Here is a 24,663-nt window from a genome sequence, read left to right as displayed (position 1 = left end):
GCTCAGAGGTGAAGTGTATTCCTCTGATGGCCACTAGGGGGTGGCATTGGCCTAGGTCAAGCTTGGGGCTGTCCGGCCAATTCTGTAGGGAGCCAGCCTGGTTAGTCTGTGTGGTTTACTCACAAATTAGGTGTTTACAGATCAGCACTGCTTCCTTTTTTTTCTTAACTGAAACTTTTGCACTCTTTGAGTTAGGGATGTAGTTCTTAAAAACAAGGGTATGAGATAACTTTAACACTCCTTTTAAAATGATCAAAATGGAGTTGAGTTGCTTTCTAACTTAGTGGGAGAAGACTCCTCTCCCTTCTTCCTGTCCGTGATTCCTTGGCTTGTGAAAAGAACAAATCTTCCCCAGATCAGCATGTAGACCCACAGGAAACAAAGCAGACAGCATCACTTCCGTCTCAGGCTCCAGGGCAGGTGATAGAAGCTCTGTTCCCCAGCTCTGACCACCATGCTCGGGGCAATGGACTCCTGCTTCCAGGCCCATTGAGTTGGTAGAGCAGCTGAAAGGTGTATCACATCTACAATCTACAAATAGGATATCTGTATTTGAAATAATGCGTTTGTGTTTGTCCTACAGTCAGCATCTGATGGCATTAGAAGCTTAACATTGCTTTTGTTTGTTTGGGGCCAGTTATCCTCAGAGACTGAGATTTAACCCGGGTTTGCTGTGGGAATTTTGATTTATGATATTTCACAAGCCAATAACATGCAGGATGTCAACTGAAAAAAAAAAAAGCACAACCTAAAAGTTGAGAAATGCGTTTTATTTGGCAGACTTTCTGAGGACTTCATGCCTGAGAGGCAACCTCTCGGATAGCTCTGAGGGTCTGAAGAGGTAAGGGAAGGAGCCAGGATATATAGGGTTTTGTTTTGTTTTGTTTTAGCAGTGACTTTGTTTTAGTAGTTGGGACATCAAAAGATTACTGTTCATTAGAGAAAACCAGATGTCTCAAATTAAGGAATTTTGCTCATTTCTCTGTGGGAGAGGCTGCTAGAGTCTGAGCTTATTGAAATCATTCCTTTGATATGCACCTTAGCTCTCTAGGGCCGGCATCCTGGGCTTTTCCGTCCCCAGCGATGAGGGTGGCTGCAGGGGCCGAGGGCCTGGCAGTGGGCAGGCTGTGTGTTTCCGTCCCGAGTGCCCTCAGGGCTCACCTTCGGAGGAGGCTGTAGCAGCAACGTCCTCTGTTTACTGATGTGGCAGGCAGCATTGTTCATTCACCAGGATCATGTCTCTTAATAAGCCAAGAAAGAAATTACATACACCACACCAATGACAGATTGATTGCATTACTGTTCCAGGCAATGGGGAGATGAAAGAAGTCCAAATTTAGTTGAGATGGACTTTTCTAGGAGGTGGTTCTCATAGAGATCATCTTTTGAACCAAAAGCTGCCAGTTTGGCTCCCTCGCTGCTGGGGCACGTAGCTTATGGGCAGTTGCACCGGCATCACCGGGCTGGGTGAACTGCTCCAAAGGTTATTATTCCAGGAACCATTACTTGCCTGGCACCGCTGCCTACGTACGAGGAGTAGCCTTGCCAAGGCAGGAACAGATGTCCCTTCTTTTCCTGAGACTAGTGCGTGTTTTAACACCTCTGCAACCAAGTGTAGCCTGGGCGTGGCAGGAGCAAGTGTCTCAAGCTCTTTGGAGAGCTGTTTAGATGAGCAAAGAGTAGCCTTGCTCAGGTCGAACACTCTTGAGTTGCTGGTCAACCTCCTGGTATTTGGTCCATCAGGTGATGGCCACCAAGCCGTTACTATGGTGTCAGTGACATGATGGTCCCCGGCACTTCAGGTTTTACGAGTTGGATTTAAAAAGTCCTAATAACCAACTTCCAAGCCATTTCATCAAAACAGGCTCTTCAAACAAGTTTCAACCACAAACAACTTTTGTCTGACGCCGGCTTTCACAGCATAGATTTGAAATGATAAGTCAGAACAAAACAGATTGTTATTAAAATGCCTGCTATTGAGTGTCTGGTATGTGTTACATTGTGTACGCATGGTGATCCCATGGCTCATGGTAGGTATGGAGCCCCCACCATCTCATTGTACTGAGATGTTGCCTCATTCTATAATGTTTTGCAAGTATAATCTTTGTTAAAAACTATAGTCAACAGTTAACCCTGTAGTGTTATTGTGCATGACATTCTTTTTTTTTTTCTTAATGCAAAGAACCAGCTGGGCTTCCATGTTGTAAAATTTATCAGCTGCAGATGTAATCATCTGAGGCCAGTGTGTTCCTGGTTGGGTTGTCGCTTTGTTTAGAATTAAGAGGCTTATAAAGGAAGCCATAGAAACCCTGAGTTCCCCAATTGCCGCGGTTCAGGAAACAGGGCTGTTAGTCAGCGTCCATTGTCCTGACCGGATTGTTTAAGATATAATTTCAAGACAATCGGAAAACACCACGTGGCTCATTTATGTGGTTATCCAACACCAGTCTCGCACTTGTTAAGGTTTGCTTTGGGGATAATTATGGGGAGAGCATTTCTGCAACTTTCATGAAATTTCACCAAATTATGATGACGTTGGGCCCCAAGCTGATTGTAACAGAGATCATGTGAGGAGGAACAAGTTGATCCCTTCTGGGCAGCTGGTCTGCTTGAGTTTGTCCGCAGCTGGCTGCGGGATCTTGCTGGGAGCGCCGCTAACCCTGGTTAAGTTAGTAGGTCCCCGGCATACATACACACGCTGGCCCTGGACACAGAGCCGCCCAGCTGCAGGCGGTGTGAAGATCAGCCCTGCCGTCGCCACCTCAGCCCGTGGGCCTTTCATTGGGAGGCTCCTGTGGGAAATCACGTTCGGTTTTTTCCTGTCCAGGGTGGTAGCAAGCTTTGCTGTCAGCTGTAGCTGAGCTGAGCATGTCCCCGAGTGTTGCACGTGGACCCTCTGAATGGCCCAGATTTTGTGGAACCTGTACACTTGTCCCTTGGTATCCGCAGGGAATTGGTTTCAGACTGGGATATGAAAACCTGAGGACGCTTAAGTCCCTCATATATAGTGGCGTGGTATTTGCATATAGCCTGTGACATGATTTAGTGTACTTTAAATCATCTCTCGATTACTTAGAACAGGGGTCCCCAAGCCCCAGGCGTTGGGAAAGCTGTCTTCCACGAAACTGGTTCCTGGCGCCAGAAAGGTCGGGGACCACTGACTTGCAATACCTAATGCAGTGTAAATGCGTTAATAGTCACAAATATGACATAAATGCTGTGTAAGTAGGTGTGATCTCATGCATGACAAATTCAAGCTTTGCTTTTCCCAACTTTCTGGAATTTTTTGTTTTCCTGAAGATTTTTAATCAGTGGTTGGTTGGATCTGAAGCCAAGGAACCTCGGGTCTGGAGGGTTGACTATATTCTAAATCTGACCGTCTGAAACACACTCTGAGGTTCCCCCCAAAACTCGCTCTTCTAGCCCAGGCGGGCCTGACCCTCTGAGGGCTTCCCGGGAGGAATGTCATTCCGTGCCACACCCCGGGATGCTGAGTCACCATCTGTGGGGCAGGGATGGCATATTTTCTGAAAGCTCCCCAGGTAGTTCTGATGTGCACCTCCCACTAAGAGCAATACTGGAAATGGTTCTATTGTATCTTTAAAAAAAAAAAAAATTTTTTTTAAAACCCACCTGAAATTCTTCGACAAGGACTAAATAATAAATTTGACATTTGAAATTCAAGGCAGTTAAGGCATTATGGAACACGTTTGTTGTCTTTTGATAACTTTTGGTATTACTCAGAAAACGCACCCCTTCTTCTGATGACATTTTCCGTGGAAAGGGCACAGTGGAGGTGGTGGGGTGGGTGGAATTTCGTAAGTGACAACAAGTTCCCATCTATTGTCAGTCCCAGGAATCGTTTTTGATGAATTTTTGAGACTTCCTGTCCCCATCTACAAAAGAATGGAGGTTTTCCTGGAGCTTCTGAAGTAGGATTAGCTTCTGAAATACCCAAGGACACCCTTCTGTCCTGGGTGTTATCTTCTGCAAAGCTTTCATCTCTCCTGTGTCTTTGCTGCCTGCAGCTAAGCTGTGCTTCTGTGACTCCCGAAGCTGGATTCCCCTCAGGTCCCTCGTCAGCTTTGTCCTCATTCCTTCCTTGCTTCCGACTGCCAAATCTTTGCTCTCTGGCCCTGCCCTGATACATGTGTGCGGTATTCTGAGTGTGTGACTGCCCTTCACAGTGTGGGCCCTGAACCAGTAGCTCCGGCATCACCCAGCAGTCTGGCCCCGCCCAGACCTGCTTAAATCCTTGTCTGCATCGTAATAAGATCCCCAGGCGATGTGTGTGCACGTGGCAGTGTGAGGACCCCGGTCAACAGAACCCCAGTTCAGAGTGGACCTGGGGGTCCACCCTGCGTTCTAATCGAAGCCTCCACTCTCACCCCATCCTCTTCTCCTGCCTGTTCCCACCATCCCGTGTTTGTCTATTAGGTTGTACTATTTTTTTTTTTCCCCAGGCTATAATCTTGGCTTCAGTTTTCATTTTGTTCATTGATTCACTCAGATATTTATCAACTGCTCCCAGAGCTAGGTGTTGGGAGATGCAGTGAGCGAAACCAGACTTGGTTCCTGCCCTCATGAAGCTCAGCTTCTAGTGGCAGACGCAGATATTAAATTCATCATCATTTATAAATGCGAAGTTATGATGAGCAGTGTAGAGAGCCTATAACAAATATATGAGTCACTAGGAACGCCAGCGAAGGCTTCCCTGAGGAGGTGATCCTCATGCCGAGCACTGAGGCTCAAGCAGGAGTTAATAAGGTGAAGAGGAGCAGAAAGCGCTTCCCAGGCAGAAGCAGTAGCACATGCGGAGGCCTGGCTCATCAGAGAAAGTCTGCAGAAAAATAATTTTTTTTTTTTTTTTGAGAAAAATAATTTTTAAACGGACGTTAAATTGCTTTTAAGTCCTTCATCTTTATCTGCTTTTCCACCCAGTCTTGTCAGATTTACCCCTGTGTTCCTAAGCCGAGGAGCTGGCCTGGGTGCACGTGCCGCCCGCCTGCACAAAGGGACCGTGTCCTAGGTTGCATACGGCTTTAGCCTTGTTAGACTAACAACATTCACGACGGCGTTCACTGGGAAAGCCACTTTCTTACTGTTCCCTGAGTGCACCGTGCTCAGCTTGCAAACTGCTCTCTAATTCCCTCCATTCATGTTTTTAAAAGGTAAACTCTGTTGAAATATACATAAAAAAAAGCACAAATCATAATGATGTTTGATGCATTTTCACAGAGTACATCAGTGTTACTAGCACCCCAGTCAGGAAGTAGACTATACACACCCCAGAAGACCCCTGTCCACCCCCTCAGTCACTGCACCCAGAGGTAACTGCTGTCCTGTCTTCTATTGATTAGTTTTGCCTGGAGCTGAACTTTGGGTAAATCGAATCATGCTAGGTCATCTATTGAGTCTGGCTGCTTTTGCTCAACACAACACTGGAAGAAATCCTATCGTGTATCACAGTGGTTCATTTATTTTCTTTGCTGTGTAGTCTGTGCATGGTGTGACTCTACTACAGTTTATTCGTTCTAGTAGGTCTTTTCCAGTTTGCAGCTATTATGAAGTCTTATGTGTGCCTTTTAGCAGATAAATGTATCCTTCTCTTTTGGAAATATGCCTAGGAGTGGAATTATTTCACAGAATATGGGTATGTTCAGCTCCAGTAGATACTGCCAGTTTTCAAGATTAGCTGCACTAATTTCCATCCTCACTCGTAGGGCCCAAGAGTTCCAGGTGCTCCTCACTGTGGCCAACCCTTGGTTTTGTCAGATTTCCTGGTAGCCGTTTTGGTGGGTGTGTGGTACTGTTGCTTTGAGGTTTCACTTTGCATTTCTTTGACAACTGATGTTCCCATTTTTTACCTACTTGTTTTTTCTCTTTTTGATTTATAGGAGCTCTTTGTATATCCTTTGTAGTTATTTATTACAGTTATCTTTGTGGGTTGCCTTTTCTTTTGAATAGCCTCTTAATGAATAGACGTTCTTAATGTGGTCTAATTGATCAATAAATGTCTTCATATTTTAAATAATTTCTGTACCACATTTAGTTCTGTGGTGCAAAAAAAATCTTAGGGGTAGAATACACAAATATATAAAGTAGTAAAACATAAAAATTTACATGCATGGAAAATATGAATTAGAAGATTTAGACTAGAGAAATAATAAGACACAAATAAGCCATGTACTTCTCTGAATGTGTTATAGTTGATCGATAAATATTGTCTAAAGCAGCTTAGAAGTCAAAACTCAAAGGGAACGTCGTTTGTCATCCAAGTCACATTTATCTGAGGTCTTCAGACGATTTTGTGAGGATCCAGGCCGACAGGTGAGGGATGGATAGACCGAGAGATACATTCAGATGGAAATGGTAATTTGCATATTAGAGCTAACAGACGTGTCTTCTGTTACAGGTTATTCAGCGATAGTTATGACCTCCCGGTTACGTGCGTTGGGTGGAAGAATTAATAACATACGCACCTCAGAATTACCCAAAGAGAAAACGCGATCAGAAGTCATCTGTAGCGTCCGCTTTTTAGATGGCTTGGTACAGACCTTTAAAGTTAACGTAAGTTCTCCAGATTTAATTTTTTCCTGAATAAATGCCCCAGAGAAATATTTTTCCATCTCTTGGATTATAAAATGAAGAGAATTATTTTAAAATAAAAGCTTGATGTCTCCGATCTTTCATGTTGAGCTTGACCTAGAAATACCCATAAAAACTTTGCCCACATTCTTGTCTCTACCTGACATGTCTTTCCCTCTCTTATTTGTAAACTGTGAGAGTCTTAGATGTTACTGCTTCTGTGACATCTTTGACTTCCTGAGCTGACTGCAGTAATGGTGCCCGTGTCACATCTCATGGATAGTAGTTACAACTATCAGGTTATACGTCACGCTTCAAGCTTTCGAGCTCTGTAGAATAGTAATAGCGTCATTTTCACTGTGCCTGCCACACAGCAGGTGCTCATTAGATGTGCAGACGGTAAATAGAGGGTCTTCTCTGGAGGGTCGTGAGGTGGTTAGCTACCCAGATGGCAGGGCTTGGGGATGGCCTGGCTTCTCCCACCTCAAGCCTGTGGCAGAAGCAGGGCTAGAAATGAGGTCTCCAGTCCTACATCAGCGGTGTGATGCCTAACCAGTAGCCGCCCCTGCCGCCTCACCCCACCCCACTCACCACCTGGGTTTTTGTGACCTTTGCCTGTCTCTCTCATCCTCTGGCCAGTCCTAAAGGGGTCATCTCCAATTCCAGACTGGCTGCCGGCAACTGCCCCAGCCTGGAAAATTCAGTGTACAAGGGAAGGCATCAGAAAGAAAAAAGAGGGTATGGGAGAACCACTGGGGGATGATAGGAGGCCACAAGAATTTAAAGGGTAACAAAAACTGGTCCCGGAATGTCCCCCACCCCACGAGTCTGCTTCCTGCTGACCCCGGGTCACTGTGGACCTGAGCAGGCAAGAGAAGAGGGTGGTGTATATGAAGTCACCACATGGTGGGTGCTCTCTAAAGGCCCCACAGGTCTCTTCCGGTTGCTATAAACTGACAGGTCAGTTTCAACCTGGCCCTTCTGTTAAAATTTACATTGCCCTGGAGCTGTTCCTTAGCTCTTCATTCTTTCATTCTTCATGAATGTTTATTCAGCACATGTTTGCTGAGCACCTGCTATGTGCCAGGCCCTGTTCCGGGTACAGAGAATACAGCAGTGAACAGAACACCTGGGTCCCTTTAAAGCTTACCTCCCAGAGGGAGGAAACGGACCGTGAGCAAATGTGTGTTATGTCAGGTGATACTATGTACTTGGAAGAAAAATCTGGAAAACAAGGGTGGAGAGTTCAGGGCAGGGCAAAGGGTGGAGTGGTCATTTAGGGATTAGGGAAGACCTCACTTGTAAGATGGCATTTCAGAGAGGACCCAAAGGAAGTAAAGGGAAGCACCGAGTGCTTCTCTGGAGGAAGCACATCCCAGGTGGGAGCAGCAGCAGAGCAAAGACCCTGGGGCGGGGTTCCCTTAGTGTGCTTACAGAACGGGCTGGACGCCAGTGAGCGAGGGGGAGGGGAGCCAGAGGTGAGGCCAGAAATAACAGGTGACAGGCTGTTTAGTTTTTCTTCCAATGCATGCGTGCTCAGTTGTGTCTGGCTCTTTGCGACCCCATGGACTGTAGCTTGCCAGGCTCCTCTGTCCGTGGGATTCTCCAGGCAAGAATACTGGAGTAGGTTGCTATTCCCTTCTCCAGGAGATCTTCCCAACCCAGGGATCGAACCCATATCTCCTGCATCTCCTGCATTGGCAGGCGGGCGATTCTGTGCCACTGCGCCACTTTGGAAGCCCTAACAGCCATTTCAAAAGATTTTTTTTTTTAATATCATAAAATGTTTTATGAACAAATGAGCTGGCAAACACACATACACCAGTGTGCCTTTTGACAAAATGTCCCCTACTCCCACATCAAGGTGGACACAGGATCGGAGGAATGAACACAGCAGATGGTACAGATAGAAGAAGAAAAAAATCAGTAAGGATGGAATATGGAATATAATATTGTGCTTGATTATTTTCCTATGTCGCAACAAAACATTTGGGTGCAGATAGTTAATTTTTCCTCTTTCCCACTTAAGTCTGGAGAAGAAAAAACCAACTTTTTCTGTAATAAAATAGATAGGGTTTTGGTGTTTTGTTTTGTTTTTCATTTTTAACATAACTTTTTTCCTCTTGAGGGGACGGGGGGATAGTGAAGAGCCTAGTAGGTCATGCTGAGCACTGGCTGTGTTCTGAATAAGGCAAAGAGTGTTGAAGGGTTAGGGCAGAGACCTGATGTGATCTGACTCAGGTCTTAGGATGCTCTATTGACTGGAGGTGGGGGTGGGACAAGGGCTGAGACTCTCAGCCTGTGGCAGAGACCATGATCATTAGACGAGGTGGTCATTCAGCCAAGAGTAAACCAAGCCTGGAAGTAACTTAGAACATGGAACCAGTGGGATCTGGGATGTGAAAGAAGCCTCAAGGTGATCCCCAAGGTTTTTGGCCTGAGCAGTAGGCAAGATGGAGTTGCAATTTATAGAAATGGGAAAGGTTGAGAGAGAAACAGGTTTGGGGGGCAGAAATAACTGGTTCTGTTTTAGACGTGGTCAGTTTGAGATACTCGTTACTTGTCTTTGTAGACATGGCATTATGTCCACAAATGAGTTGAAGGAAGAGTCTAGGCTCGGATACACGTGTGGATGTAGAGATGTTATTTGAGGATCACTCGAGAATAGACAGAGGAGATGACTGATGTTCGGTGTTTAAAGGCTGGGGAGATGAGGAGCAAGCAGGAAACTGTCCGGGGAGATGAGGGGAGGCTGAGAGGGAATGAGAATCCCAAGTGAGAACGTGTTTTAAGGAGGAAGAGTGATGAGGACGGCATCCACCGAGAGGTTACGTGGAGCCTCAGAGCAGAGCCTGGTGTTCAGCGGGCACCCGGTCATCATCAGTGACGGACGTCATCGTGACTCACTGCTGCCTGGGCTGCTCCCCTGGCTTCCAGCAGCCTGGTCAAGTCTGACCCGTGAATACGAGGGCTGGGTCCCAGCTTAGAATCTCCATCGCTTTGTATGTTTTTGCTCCCGGGGGTCACATTCAGCTTCCTCAGCCCAGACCGTCTCATGACCAGGAGCAGGCATCCTGAGGGAAGCTGGCCTGGACGTCAGCTGTTCTCAGCTCAGCCCAGAGAGCAAGGCTGTCTCGGACAGTGACCTGATGGGCCAGGGTGACCTCTGGTGGGGTGCTGGGCCCGGAGGCCTCTTCTCATCAAAAATGTGCCTTATTTCGGGTCCTTTTGAGAACTGGGTGAGTTGTACAGATACTGGAATGATGGATGATGCATTCCAGAGGGGAGAGAGGAGGTGCAGAGGGCACATGCAGGCTCTGGCATCAGACCCAACCTGAGTCAGGGCGTCAGACCACCCGTCAGCTGACGGCTCAAGGCACGGAGCCCTTGGGACCTCCGTTTGCTTCTCTGCACAGGGAGTGTGGTGACGGCTGTGTGACGTTGCTGCGCAGATTGGAGATCCTGTATAAAATGTGCAGAGGTCCGAGGCTGGCTCCTTGTAGGTGCCCCATAGATTACAGTGATTGATTTTGTTGTCGTTCAGTTGCTCAGTCGTAGCCGACTCTTTGCAACCCCGTGACCTGCAGCACGCCAGGCTTCCCTGTCCTTCACAAGCTCCCAGAGTTTGCTCAGACTCATGTCCATTGAGTCGATGATGTGATCCAACCATCTCATCCTCTGCTGCCCCCTTCTCCTGCCGTCAGTCTTTCTCATCATCAGGGCCTACTCCAACAAGTCAGCTCTTCGCATCAGGTGACCAAAGTACTGGAGCTTCATCTTCAGCGTCAGTCCTTCCAATGAATATCCAGGACTGATTTCTCTTAGGTTTGACTGGTTTGATCTCCTCGCTGTCCAAGGGACTCTCAAGAGTCTTCTCCGGCACCACAGTTCACGTTAAACGTAATATAAAATTGTACAACTAATAACTTCAGCAAGGGGAACAGATAGCTCTTGGCATCGTGAGCATCTTGTAATTTGGGGAGAGGCTATGTCATGATTTGGAGTGTGTGGACTAGGTCATCTTTTCCAAACCATCCTGACTCCCCTGGGATGGGAGGTGACCTGGGAAGCGGAGGCAGCAGCAGGAGCCAGGGCCCGGGGCAGGAAGGGGACGTGTTCAGGGCAGGGGTGTGTCTTCATGTTCCCACGCTGTGGGCCAGATAATGTGAGACTGTCCTGGAGAAGCCGCCGCGGGAGGGGGTGAGTTATCTAACTCTCTCCATCCTGGTCGTGGTGACCTGTTTTCAGGTGCATCATGTGTTCTCAGGCGCCCAAAAAAAGCTGCCTTTGCTGGTCCTCTACGTGGTCTATTTCTGACTCACATTGCCCTTAAGTTAAAGGGTTGGGTTCAAAGGATTCCAGAGAAGTCTGCCTGTTCAAGTAGAATCTGCAATTCCCACCCCTGTGCCTTTGCGCTGGGCCGTCCGCTCGCTGCCTTTGCGGAGTGCCTGCACCCGGAGGGAGGGCGTGGGGCTCAGCCCCGTCACCCTTGCAGACCACGGTCGGGGCTGCCTTGCCCTGCCGGCTGTGTTCACTGTGCCCCGAGTGTTCCATGACATTTACACACCCAGTCACGCCCACTGCTTGCACAGCTGGCCTCTCCGGGAGGGCAGGAAGAGGGCGCGTGTTGTGGCTCTGACCCCGTTCCCCAGCCCCACGCCCGCTCCCTGAGTGCCAAGTGGAGAAGGTGGCTGAGCCCTGCTCTGGACGTGAAGTGGGTTGAATGTCTCCACTGGCTTCTCACTTCAGATGGCGCAGAGTAGGGAGGCAGATAATCCTCCAGCGTCCCCTGCCAGATCCCTTTAAGAGTACTTCCAATGGCATTTGAGTATTCTTAGCTGTCTTCCTTCATGCCGTTTGAGTTTTCCTCCCTGCATACACTTGCCTGGCTTCTGAGGAGCCAACACGGACCGACGTGGATTAGCGTTTTGCTGTGGATAATCCATGAGCAGGTCACGCAGAATTTACTGTCATCAGGACGTCTTAGTTTTCCGATTCAGACATTATCACTTGGGAATCTCAGCTAAGAGGAAGGAAGAAGTCTTAGAAAATTAAATTAATCTCATTCTTCTAAGTCATATTTACCTTAGCCTTATTTTCCATATGTTCAGTGGTGCTTCTTGACTTGGAATTTATTAAAGCATTTCTTAGTGTAGGGTAGCACTTCCCAGGTGGTGCGGTGGTAAAGAATCTGCCTGCCAATGCAAGAGACGCAAGAGACATGGGTTCGATCCCTGGGTGGGGAAGATACCGTGGAGGAGGAAATGGCAACCCACTTCAGTATTCTTGCCAGGAGAATCCCATGGACAGAGGAGCCTGGTGGGCTGCAATCCATAGGTCACAGAGAATTGGACATGATTGAGCATGCCGCACACACACACATATACACATATTGTAGGGTGTGTGTGTGCATGAAATCTCGCCACATGTTTTAATACCTTCTTATCTGCAATAAAGACTCTAGAGACCAGCTCTTAATTTGTTTTAAAATTTCGTCCACTGGACGTTTTCTTTCCTAGAAACAAGATACTGGTCAAGTTCTCCTGGACATGGCTTACAGCTACCTGGGTGTGACTGAGAAGGAGTATTTCGGTTTACAGCACGGTGATGACTCTCTGGACTCTCCCGTGAGTATCCTCCCATGAGAACATACTGGGCTCCTGCAGGGCTTGGTTTTATATCTTATGTTTTCTCACCCAACAGAGATGGCTTGAAGCAAGCAAACCCATCAGGAAGCAGTTAAAAGGTGGGTGTGAGCTTCCCATTTCCCTTGAACACTAGGTGTTAGCATATCACGGCCTGTTTCTCTCCTCCAGTTCTCAGCATACGTGAAACATCTGGAACCTGGATTCCAGGTGGCCCAGGAGACGTGAGTAAGCTGGCTTCCTCCTGCCTGACTTCTGAGCTAGCAGAGAAACTTCCAGATCAGCCCCCAAGGCTCCTGGGCAGCTGTGGGCAAGAGAGGGAAAGGTAAAAGAAGGCAGCTAAGAGGAACCCACACTTCTTTTTATAGGAAAGAAAGGGAAAGGACGATGACCTTTTTCAGCCCAGTGTGAGAGCCAGGATGGGAAAGACACACATACACACACCCACACACACACACACGCTCACACACACACATGCACCCGCCCGCCCACCCCAGTCCATTTCAGCAGCACAGTTTTTCAGCCCAGTGTGAGAGCCAGGATGGGAAAAAAATGATACACACATATCACACTCTCCCCCCCACCCCCCCACCTCCAGTCCTTTTCAGGAGCACAGTTCCATTCCCTGGAAGCAGAGGCATGGATAGATAGTGTCACAGATAAACACACATGAGTATATCCTGTTGCTGTAGGTCACCTTCCAGTTAGGCGGGCTGTCCAGCTACACCTCACCCCACTCCCTGCTGGGTTTCCAATCACGCCGTCTGTTCCTCTATATGCACTTTTTGCCCCAAACCAAACTGACATGCAGGGCCACATACCCGCCCCTGTGCCTTCCCTGGGTCTGTTCCCCTTATCGGGAATGCTCTTCCCTCCCACTTCCCTATATCCCAGTCTTGCCGTTTCTCTTCAATGCCTCTGAGATTCCATTTCCTCTAACAGAAGCCCTGCCTCCCTCTCGCCTCCCTTACATCCATCCCTGCCTGCCTTGTGTCTCAGAACACCCCCTCCTTCACTCTGAGTTACTGGCCTTTATCGTCTTTGCAAAACGTCTTTATCGTGTTTGGCCAGCTCTGAGCTCTGGGAGTGAGAGTTGGACCTTGCCTGCAAGGAGCTTACAGCCAAGTGTAGGGATGGAGACAAGGGTAGAGACAGCTCTGGGGTAGCCCTGAGCTCGTGATAGGATGCTCTGGGTGCACAGAAGAGGATGAGAAAGGCAAGGAGGCATGCTCTGAACACAGAAATGAGAAGTTACAGAGCGGGGAGGCAGGGAGGGGAGCCAGTAGGGCATTCAGACCATTGGGAGGACTTATCCATCCCCTGATTATAGGTCGTCAACCTGCACCCAGAGCTACAGAACCACCCCCTGGACCCAGGTCCCTGCACAGAGGTACATTCACAGGTACACACACATCATTAGAGACTTTGATATAAGCCAGAGATAAAGACAGAAGTTCTACTGAGATGGGAGGGTGGAGCCCAGAATGAACTACCCTAGAGGAGCTCAGTGGAGGAGAGCAGCGTAGAAAAGGCTTGGGTTTCAGAGAGCAAGAAAGTTCTGGAAAGAATCAGTGACTATATACTGAGTAATGGAGAAGAGAAAAATGGACATGAAGAGTGTGGGATCTTTGAGACAAAATCTGATCATCTGTTACCACATCCAGCAAAAGAAATGGACAAAGTCTATCCTTTACAAGCAAATGGACTCTTGGCCCTGATGCATAAAATATCTGAATATGTTAGCTGTGTAATATTTGCTGGTATATGAATCATTTTTAGAATTCACTTTGCATTAAAAGCGTGAAATATTTTCCAGGATCAAAATTAATTTTAAAATGTGGCCACGCAGAATCAAAAGACTCAATGCAATTAACTGTGGTGTTGTCCTCGGCTGTGTGACCTAAGACAAAACTCTGAGTGGCTGAGTGCAAGCCTGGTGGCTAAATTGTTGCATGCGGCAATCGACAGCACCCTAGCCTATTCATAGGTGTTTACATTCAAGAATGTGTCTGAAAATATTTGAAAAGTACAGAGTCATTATATATGTGAGAGATTTTCTTTGTGAGTTCTGTTTAATCTGCTAAATTAAGGATTTTTAAAATTCCTAATACCGATGACGGAGTGCAGTGTTTGAACACCTCCCTAAGTTAAACATGTTGTGGAAAACAGATTATCTCTCATTTTATGCTGATGTTGCAAAAATATTTTACTCCTTATAGGCTTGGAGATTTCTGAACAATTAACTAACTCATGCACTCTTTTTGTGATGCTCGTCCTTTTATTGATGGAAAAAGCTGTGGTCTAGTAAAAAAAAAAAAATGTGTGACTTACGGGAGAGTAGCTGCTTACATACATTGCCTTTTTTAAAGGGAAAATTTAATTTGTTTTTGAAAAATGTTGTAGGAGGTTTCCCCTGTACCCTGCATTTTCGAGTAAGATTTTTTATACCTGATCCCAACACACTACAGCAAGAACAAACCAGGTAATAACCTTTTTTTCTTAAGTTTTCTATTTAGTGTATAAAAATTGAGTAACCACTAAAAAATGTACTCTTCAATTTCTCACTGTGGTCAGATCCTTCATTTGGGTATCACTGCAGCAACAGTCACTTAAGATCCCAGTAAAAACTGGGGGACGTGTATTGAAATTTTAATCAGCAAATTAGTCTTCATCTTGAGCCTCTTTCTGTCACTTTCTGATTTGGTGCGGTCCCCAGCATGCTCCTACCACCACCTCCCACCCTCCCCTTCCATCCAGGATCCTCTTCAACTGAGCACCTGTGGTCTGAGAACCTGGGTATTTTCCGCTCCTGCAGGCAGGGAGTTTGTCAAAGTCCTCTACCCATCAAACAGCGCAGTGTCTCTGAAGGGCTAGGAGTGAGCTCTTTAGGAGAACCAGAGGTCTCTTAACTGAGAACTTTCTATCCGATCGATCCCCAGTTGGTAGGAGAGGAGGCCGGCCAGCATCTTGCCTCTGCCTCCATGAATCTGTGAACCAGATGAGAGAGAGAAGGCTGCAAGAGTTGTTTACCCCTCCAGGCTGGGCTCAGATCCTGGCCCTCCTGTTGTGGGTTTTCTGGGTGGGGACCAAAGTGGGGGCACAGGAGAGTTGTTGCTGTTTAGACACAGGCTCTGGAGTCTCACCTGGCCTCTCCTTCCCCTCCCCCAGGGCATCAGCCAGCCCTTTGGTTATTGAAACATTTGTGTTTCTTAGGGAGGGGAACTCTTCCACCCGACAAAAGCAGTGAATATTCAGGATTCTTAAATCCCGTCTTGTGCCCATGGCGGCCTTGAGACCATCACCAAGGAGGCAGCATTAGCCTGGGCGGAAAGTGCTGTTTCATTTTTTTCCTTTTTTTAAATTACTAATCACACGATCACATTTTAACTTGTAATGTGTGTAAAGGCCAAATATTATTCTATTACTAGTTTGTCTTCTTTGTACACCCCGTCCTTCTACAATAGAAGGCATTGATAATTTGACTTGTGTTTACTATCAAGTTAAATTTTAAGCAGATATAAGGTGTCCCACATGACTCATTGAGTAACCACGGGACATACACGTGGTACCTTGAGTTTTCCCCATAATAGCTCTTCACACAGGTGGACTAAGGGGAGGTGTAGGATGCTCAGCCCAGCAGATTAGCTCCTGCTGGCGGACGCAAAGGGGTGACATGACCTATGAGATTTCCCCAGGCTACCACCAAATACCAAGTTTTTTTCAAGTTTTGTTTTAAAATGTCATGATGGATTATGTGTGTGTGTGTGTTTTTAACCAGTGGGATTTTTTTCTTTTTTTTTTTGATCACAACCCCACATATATATTTTGCTTTGTAATATATTACACAGATACGTGTAAATTACTGAAGCAGACATTTCTTGAAACAATAGTAAGTGCAAAGCACCCTTAGGTTTTCCCTTTCCTTCGCTTAAAATGCCAACTGTGGCTCATTAAATTGATTTTACTACCCACTGAAGGGCTCCCACCCCAAGTGTGAGCTGCGCTTCCTCCACTAGCGGGTTGTCCCCCATAACCCCTTGTCCTCCCTGACATGCTGGTGCCCCAGAGTTGCCCAGGGTACCTGAGTGAAGGGATCACTCCCGCCAGCTTAGCCCAGGTGCCCCTCTCTAGGGCCCCTCGCAGGCGTCGGACTCCACACGCATACCCACCATGAGAGCCTCTGCCTGCTGAGGCCCCCTGGCGTTTGAGGGACACCTGAGGCGGTGTAGGGAGTTGAGGATCGAGAGAAGACTCAGAAGCGAAGGCTGCCTTCAGATCTTCAAAAGGCTGTCATAGGAAAGGGGGAATTAGAGGTGCTTGGTGGTAGAATTATAGTCAGTGAGTGGAAGCTACAGAAAGGCAGATTTTGGCTCAAGACAAGTAATAGACTGAATTTTGTTCTTAACCTAAGTCCCAGGTAAAATTCGGTTGGTCCGTGTCCCTCCTAAAAGTCACCGGTCCCAGACTGACGCCCAGCCCCACCGCCCCACCTCCCATCTTGAGATGGGTGGTCGCCCCAGCGTGGAGAAGATCGCAGCTGTCAGCTCCTGGGACGTGGGCACCGCTTTCCCCTAACACGGCAGGAGCCATGCTAGCCGTGTGCCTCCGGAGAGCTGGGCAAACAGCCAGCACTGCCAGTTCTTCTTCTTAGTCTGGGCCAGGTTTCCACCATTAATTTTTTTAAAAATGGTCTTTTGTCTTGTTTTTACTTAAAGGAAGAATTTTTCCTGTGTTCCTGACCCATACTATCTTTTTTTTAAAATTGAGGTATAATTGATGTACATATTATACACAGTATCTTTTTTTAAGCCCCAGCTCTATAGCTTATCCAAAAGGAAGTTCCCCTTTAAAGAAAATTTAGTCTCAAGGGTCAAAGAAGGAATACAGAGGTGGTGTGTGTTGTCTCCTGTTTGTTTACCAAGGATCTAGGCAGGGAGGCCTTCCTTGCTTTTTTCTGAAATTGAGGTCATGGATGGGGCAGACTCCAGCAATGAGCCTTTACATTTCTGAAGTCAGACACACGGAGCATCTCTTCTAAATGACTTCCTTTATCCTAATCACTGTCTCTTTGATTGTGAGCCTCCACAACGGCTGTTCCTGATAAATTTAGACCATTCTATATAGACTTTCATGTACTGGCAGTCTCAGAATCAGGCTCCTTTAAGATTCCTAGGGAGATCCAAGATTCCTAGGGGCTTGGGCATCGTTCCACTATTCCTGTCTCTTTGTATGATATCCTAGGGTTGACTCAGAGACATTGCTGAATATACAACAAGGTAGCATTTGGTGAACGGGGTCTCCAGGCTCCTGTTCTCCTTTACGTCCCAAGGAAGACCTACTGCCTAGCAGGACTCGTCAGTGAAAGTCCAGATTTACCACTGGATTATCTGTGATTCTCTCCCTCCTCTTTTTTCTCTCAGTAGCATTATAGGAGGAGAGAACACTTAATTCCCTTGAATATCAGCTTGAATAAACATCGGAACAAAGTATAAAGGACCCGATGTGTTCCGCTAGGTGGCAGAGATAGAGACTGCGACACGGAATAAGCATGAATCAGCCTGTGTATGTCACACCGTCCCTCAGTGTTCTGGCGCTGAATGCATTAAGAGTAATTGACAGTTCTTATAATCAAAGTAATGTCAGTTAGGAGATTGATCCTAAGGTTTTTAGTCATTAGACACATAAGAGATTTGTAATATAGTCAGTTTTTTTTTTTTTTCATAACATGAGTGTCCAGGTTAAAATAAGACAGACATCACTGACCCCACGTCACCCATCTGAACAACCATGTTCTCATCAGTAAAAAATGGAGGTAGTGGTACCCACTTCAGAGTCATTCAGTTCAGTTGCTCAGTCTTGTCCGACTCTGCAACCCCATGGACTGCAGCACGCCAAGCCTCCCTGTCCATTACCAACTCCTGGAATTTACCCGAATTCATGTCCATTGAGTCGGCCATGCCATTCAACCATCTCATCCTCTGTCGTCCCCTTCTTCTCCCACCTTCAATCTTTCCCAGCATTGGGGTCTTTTCAAATGAATTAGCTCTTTGCATCATGTGGCCAAAGTATTGGAATTTCAGCTTCAACCTCAGTCCTTCCAATGAACAGTCAGGACTGATCTCCTTTAGGATGGACTGGTTGGATCTCCTTGCAGTCCAAAGAGGTTGAAATGAATCAGTAAGTTGTGAAATACCACACACAGCCCAGAACTGTGCAAATACAGGGTTGTAACACCATGTGAAACATTCACATCTCAAAACACTGGCACCTTGACCTTTAAACATCGAAATTAGAAGGACTATTGAGACTGATTTGTTTAAACTGCCAAAATTCTCTCTCTCTCCTGCCTCCTAAACACTCCTGCCTCTGTATTAGATTTCAAGAAGTTTCCCTTTTCTCACCTTGGCCAGACACTGGAATCTGTATCCCATGTGAATCCGGGCTTTAAAAAAGAGTGGGAACAGCGGCCAAGTGTCACATGTGTGCCGTGTCCCTAAATATAACGCGCTCCAGGGCTCTTCCTGGCCCTCACGGCACTGTCGATGCCCTCTGCTCCCTGCATAGAGGCGCCTGTGACTTACCAAGAGCTTACCAGGTTCTGTCCGCAGATCAAGTCCCAGGTTTCAAAGCAGCAGTGCTGGGAGCTCACAGACATGCGCACAATTCAGCCTGGAGACGGCTGATGTCTGTGCTTTGGCTCAGGCACCCACAGTTCCTAGGACCCAGGAAAAAGCCCAGCTGGGTGTTTGCACCCCAGCCAAGGAGGTGTCTTCGTAGACCCTCCTCCTCTCAGTAACTTCACACAGCAGGAACGTGGGTGTGCAAATAACTGTGTGCACAACAGCAGCCCCTTGGCGTGCGGGGGTGGCCTGTGGGTCCTGGCTCTCTCAGATACCCCAAGTTTGACTAGGAAGGTCCAGGGCGGGGGCGCCCACTGGCGGCTGCACCAGCCAGTCATTGGTGGGCTCCTCACTCTGTCCAGCCCTAAGACAGCATGTGCATGCGGGGCTGGCTGGAAATCACCACTCTGGCCCATTGAAACTGAGGCAGCCACAGGAACCACTGTGACGGAACAGGGGCAGCTTTGCAATGTACGGGAACAGCACCTGATACTTGAGACAAAAATATGTTTTGAAAAAAAAAATATATATATATGTTTTGTATGTTTTGTTTTTCAAATGTGTAGGTCTTAGCCTTGACTCATCTTTTATTATTATTTTTGCATGTTTTCCTTTGTGTATTATGAATTAATGAGATCAATTATTTCATAGGCATTTGTATTTCTTACAACTGAAGATGGATATTTGTGAAGGAAGGTAATGAGAATTTTGCATCTTCTTTTCCCATCAGTTGCCCCAGGCTACTGCAATTCCTGGTTTTAATCTAATGAGTGTGCGTTTCTGGTAACAAGATTAAATGTAAACAGCGATCGGATGTTGAAAGCAGCATCCTGCTTGAGACGTCTGTTTCTGGCTCGGTCTGGACTTAGGAAGCCTCATTTCATGATGCTTCAGTTTTATTCCAGAAGGCAGTTATCTTTCTGGTCAAGACCTGAGAGGCTGTAGAGAGAGGGAGGGAGAGACCCTGAACATGAAATGAGCTTCATCCAGGAAGGCACAGGCCCAATTTAGGTCCCCTCCGAGCCCCTGAGTACCCAGAAGTGACTCGTTTTCTCTCTGGGGATCTTTGCTGGAAGACTGGAGCTTCAGCCCTGCTTCAGCATTTCTTGTGCATGAGGACCGTCTCCCTGGCTGCAGAGTATCTGAGAGGCTCAGGGAGGGGGGAGACTCCAAGTCAGTGGTCCCTGAACCAGCCACCTTCTCCAACATTCAGTTTTTCTTGACTTATCGGAGACACTGCAGCAGGTAAACAGGTGGGAACAGCCCTGTTTGGCTCCTGTCCTTCCCAGTTCTTCTTTCCTTCTACTGAGGAGGGTCTTCGGAAGCCCCCACTGTGCTTCCACGTGGGAGCTTGAGGACTCATTGGAGAAATGAGACAGGAGCCCGTGAAGCAACTGGGACCAGTATGCAGAGTGGAGAGCGCAGCCACAATAGGCATTAGGAGAAGGCGATGCCAGTGTGAGCTTTGTGAAGAGTGTGGACCGCTGTGATGAGCTGGTGGTTGGGGGCTGGTGGAGACGTGAGGAGTCAGATCTCCTTGGGCAGAGAGGACAGCACCCCACGTCCCACAGTCCCAGCTGGAGACCACATACTGGGGGCTTAAGAGAGAAGAGAGAGGGAGGGAGGGAGAGCTCTTCTGTCACACGCAGACATGCGTCTTGGATCCAGCAGGCAGAGCAGCGCTGTCAGGGGTGTTTAAGCAAGAGGGATCTGGCAGGAGCAGCGTCTACAGGGAAGGCTGGAAGAGGCTGAGGAGCTTCCGTCTAGGTGGGAGGGAAGGCACAGCCCTTGAGGGAGCTGTTAACCAGGCCAGACAATCGGGGGCAAGGAGTGTGGGGCAGGAGGGACAGTTAGAAACAGACCTCTCGAAGAAAGGATCGCCAGAACTTGATGGCCTAGTGGCCCTAGACCGTTTCTGTAATTTGGCTCATCTTCCCATTTGAGGGCGGAACAAGTCCCTTCTGTAGCACAATAAGCAGGACATGAGGAGATAAATCACTTCTTGGCCTCTTGGCTAAGATCAAGCGTAGTGTCTGTTCTTACCAGTTTAGTGAGTCTCACTGGGCAGTGAGGACACCCCCCTACCCCCGCAGTCCCAGTTGGAGACCCCCTGCCAGGGGCTTCTGAGAGAACCCAGGGAGAGAGAGAGGACCCCTCCCGAAACCCGGTGCCCACCCTTTCCTGAGGCAGCCTTGTATTTCAGGGGAACTCTCAGCTGAAATGGTCACCCCTGCCCTGGGTCCAGGCAGCCCTCTGTGGCAGCAGAAACGGTTGTCTCTCTCTTTTCTGCACACACCGTGTTTTCCCCACACGTTTTGTGAGCACCTGTTACAAGACGGGCAATGACGGTGCTGGTCAGATGAGGCTGGGCCCCCCACCCCCACCCTCGGGAGCTTCCAGTCTGGCTCTTCAAGTGTTGGAAATTGGTCATCTTCGTTTTCAACAGGAGAAGCCTATTGAGGCTCAGATCCTTGGCACCTTATGAGGCCTTCAGGCGGCCCTCATCTCGGGGGCGAGGGGTGTGGGGTCAGGGTGGCATCTGGCCCTTAGAAACCGTGGATCTCTTGACAGAGCCGGTGGATCTGGTTAGTGTTTCTCCTGGGCTAGGAAGGGCTTGTTCATCCTCTCCTTCCTGCTGAGATAGGCGATCTTGTCTGACAGGTGGAGACCCTGAAACTTACTGAGAAAGAGAAGAATCTGTCGAAGAACACGGTGTTCTTTAGTTTGTTATTTACGCCATTCTTCGGAAATGTTCTTTTCTGACTCACTCATAGGGTTGTTCCTTCCATCTAGACCGAACCCCTTTAGCCACTCTCCTAAGCTGTTCCCCAAATCCCATTCACAGGCTCTTCCTGTAGCAAGGACGCCAGCTTTGACTTCACTGAAGCCCATCTTGGTGGGAGAGTGAATGCTGACCTTTGCTCTCCCCATGGGCTGTCTCCAGATGATTGGATAGATAGCAAGTATCCCTAGATGTATCTGCATTTAGAAGTTCTAGCGGGAACACAGGGTTACTTGAAAGATGGGGGCCCCCTCCGGGCTACCTCCATGTTCATATTCAGCTTCAGGACCAGCGCACAGCACAGCAGACCAGGAGGGGAGCCCTGGTGAGCCAGCCAGATTAGTCAGGGAGGTGGGGGTGACTCATATCTTAGGAACTTCATGGGCTGCCATGGAAACTGCATGTTTTCTCCACTTCCCACGGGGTTGCTGGGCGGAATGCTTTTAAACTCTGTGTCCCCCCACCACCCACCCAGCCCTCCAAGCCCTCACCCTTGCTGCCATTCATGTGTTCCTCTACCTGGCAGTGATCCCCGGCCCAGATCTGCTGAATGAGCTCCTAGGCAGACTGTGAAATCCGAGGTTGAATGGAGAGAAGGGAGCCACCAGATGGTTCAGAATATGACAGAGACAGAGATAGATTCTTTGACCCAGACAGGGTGTTTGGGAGGGCGCTGAGCTCAGGAGGAAATAAGGAAGACACGTCCAACTTGGGTTCGTGGATTTCTGATGGATGCAGGAAGACTGAGGTGCGGCTGACCATTGCCTCTAGATGGGAAGTTTCAGGAAGGTGAATAGATTCAGGAGTTTTACATCATAGTAACTAATCAAATAATTGAGAACTCACAGGAGTTTTAAAATTCAGAATACTTTTCTGTTTTTCCCTTCTAAAAGGCGGTGACCCTTTTGGAAAGCAAGTAATCAAGAATCAGAGTTAACAGAACTCAGGAATTCAGTTAGTCCTAGGAGAGGTCTCACGTCTTTACCAGAAAGAGACAAAGGCTGCCTGCCATTGACCTAAGAGTACACTTTTCCTCTTAGTGATATGAGCCTGACCTTTCTTGACCAGCCAAACCCTGGCGAACATCAGACCTTTAGCCTCATGGTATTTGTATTAATAATGTTTTATTTAAAAAAATGGGAAAATTCTCTCTTAATTTCAAAAGCTCTTCAATGTGTTACATTTATCTTTACTGTTTTGAGTATCCTAAAATTCTTTGTTATCATTTGGGATGTTTTTAAATGATTATTCCAAGAAAAAGGCACGTGCTACCCATGATCAATTGCTGTCTCTGGCTGTGGTGGGTTCTGGTAACTTTCCTAATGTGTTTTTCTCCTGACAGGTTAACCTGCCCTCTTAACTCAGCGGTGGTTCTAGCATCCTATGCAGTACAATGTAAGTCACAAATGAGTGTTTCGTGGATGGACAGCTTGCTCTGACCAGTATATTAAGAAACTCGCTGGCCTCTCCTGTTTGACCGAGTCCCTTCCTCCCTTCCCCAGGAATCCTGTTGGGCAACATCTCTGGCTGTCTGGATGGTCCCACTTTTCATCCTAACTTACATTCTCTTGAGGCTCAGGGATGTTCGTTTAGGGAAAATGAGGTTTTCTCCCAGGGGAGCCCAGAAGACAGAAGAATCCTGTCACACATTACATTTTCCAATGCCTTCAGTCAGTTTCCAATGCCTTCAGTCATAATCAGATTTGACTCTGTAACAAATCCCAGTGGGGCAAATGCTTCCACCACCAAGACCCAGATAGGTTCAGAAATTTGCTGGAGGTCACTCCCAGTACTTGCTGGGTACTGCTCGGAGACACTGCTGGGATCTTAGGAATTTATTTTTAGTTTCAGTAGAGTGATGGGTTATAGGCTGGGAGCTGCACATGTAGTTTTAAGCTTTCCGGTAGCCATATTAAAGCAAAATGAAATGGATCGTATTAATGTACTTAGCTCAGTAGATTCAGAATATTATTTTAATATGTAATCCATGTAAAAACAATTAAGGTATTTTACTTTTTTTTCACAGTAGGTCTTTGAAACCAGTCCAGGTTTTATACTCCCGGCACATCTCAGTTTGGAACAGCCACATGTCAAGTGCTTGGTAGCCACATGTGGTTAGCGGCTGCCATGTGGGATGGAAAGTCCAGAGGGAATTTTCCATCAAGGCCTGTTTAAGCTGAAGGAAGAATCCTCTTATTCAGTCATCTCCCCACATTGCCCGCATCCCCTTCTCCCCAGCGGGAGACATGGAAGAGGTGGCCCGGGGTGATCCTGGGTGCCCGCTCCCTTCAGTACAGCTGACACAGACCTGGCTTTGTCCCATCACGTGGGAAATGACACCAGCCAGCCTGTGTTCTTAGTGGTCACTAGACCCAGTGATCTCCATCTCTGCCAGGCTGGTTGGCTGAGGAGAGGTTTCCTATATCTCAGAGTGAATTTGGTACCCACCGCTAGAGCTTCAGCTGTGAAGGACAGGAACACTCGGAAGGACTTGGCTTTGTATGCAAGCTCCAGTTAAACCTGGCCCTCCATCTGCTTCTAATGTAGTGTTACCTCTCTGAGTCTCACCTGTAAGATGGAGGTGATGATGGTGATTGGGACAGCCTGGAATACGACTGCTCAGTTCATGTATCACCTGGGAAGGTGATAACTGGAAAACTCCTTAGAGTTGGACCATCGCTATTAACTGAGTCAGTGAAGGCACAGGCTGAAGCCACACTACCTGGGCCTCAGGTATTCCGCTTATACCTGCCAGACTTTGAGCCTCAACTTTGTCTGTTGGGTAGGGATGATGACGTATCTAATCATAGGGTCATAGCAAAAATGAAATAGACGTAAAACTCTTAAAATAGTGCCTGGCTGAAGGCAGATATTACAGTGTTTAACTCGTACTGTATTTTTTTTTCTGCCCAGCAGAAAGCTGTCTAAAGAACAGCCTACTGGGGACTTCCCTGGTAGTCCTTTGGTTAAGACTTTGGCCTTAAAAAAAAAAAAAAAAAGACTTTTGCCTTCCCATGGAGAGGGTGTG

The 24,663-nt window shown here is 47.5% G+C and overlaps 1 protein-coding gene and 1 pseudogene across 3 annotated transcripts in view; both read left to right on the top strand.

The window, feature by feature from the left end:
* The window catches only part of PTPN3 (protein tyrosine phosphatase non-receptor type 3), a 113,874-nt gene that overhangs the window by 27,898 nt on the left and 61,313 nt on the right, over positions 1-24,663 (top strand). For 2 of the 3 annotated variants that reach the window (XM_043453154.1, XM_043453155.1), the window contains 6 exons: positions 6,416-6,570; positions 12,108-12,215; positions 12,292-12,334; positions 14,637-14,715; positions 19,505-19,549; positions 22,978-23,030. In XM_043453154.1, coding sequence (XP_043309089.1) covers positions 6,433-6,570; positions 12,108-12,215; positions 12,292-12,334; positions 14,637-14,715; positions 19,505-19,549; positions 22,978-23,030 — 466 coding nt within the window. In that variant the 5' untranslated portion in view covers positions 6,416-6,432. Of the gene's footprint in view, positions 1-6,415; positions 6,571-12,107; positions 12,216-12,291; positions 12,335-14,636; positions 14,716-19,504; positions 19,550-22,977; positions 23,031-24,663 lie in introns of those variants that run through there. The other variant, XM_043453156.1, reaches the window with a different exon arrangement.
* Positions 20,848-21,010, top strand: LOC122432162 (annotated as a pseudogene).

This window comes from Cervus canadensis, chromosome 30, assembly GCF_019320065.1.
Source record: "Cervus canadensis isolate Bull #8, Minnesota chromosome 30, ASM1932006v1, whole genome shotgun sequence".
Taxonomy (NCBI): domain Eukaryota; kingdom Metazoa; phylum Chordata; class Mammalia; order Artiodactyla; family Cervidae; genus Cervus; species Cervus canadensis.
Note: the sequence above shows the minus strand (reverse complement) of the source record. Positions and strands in the feature narration are given on the sequence as shown.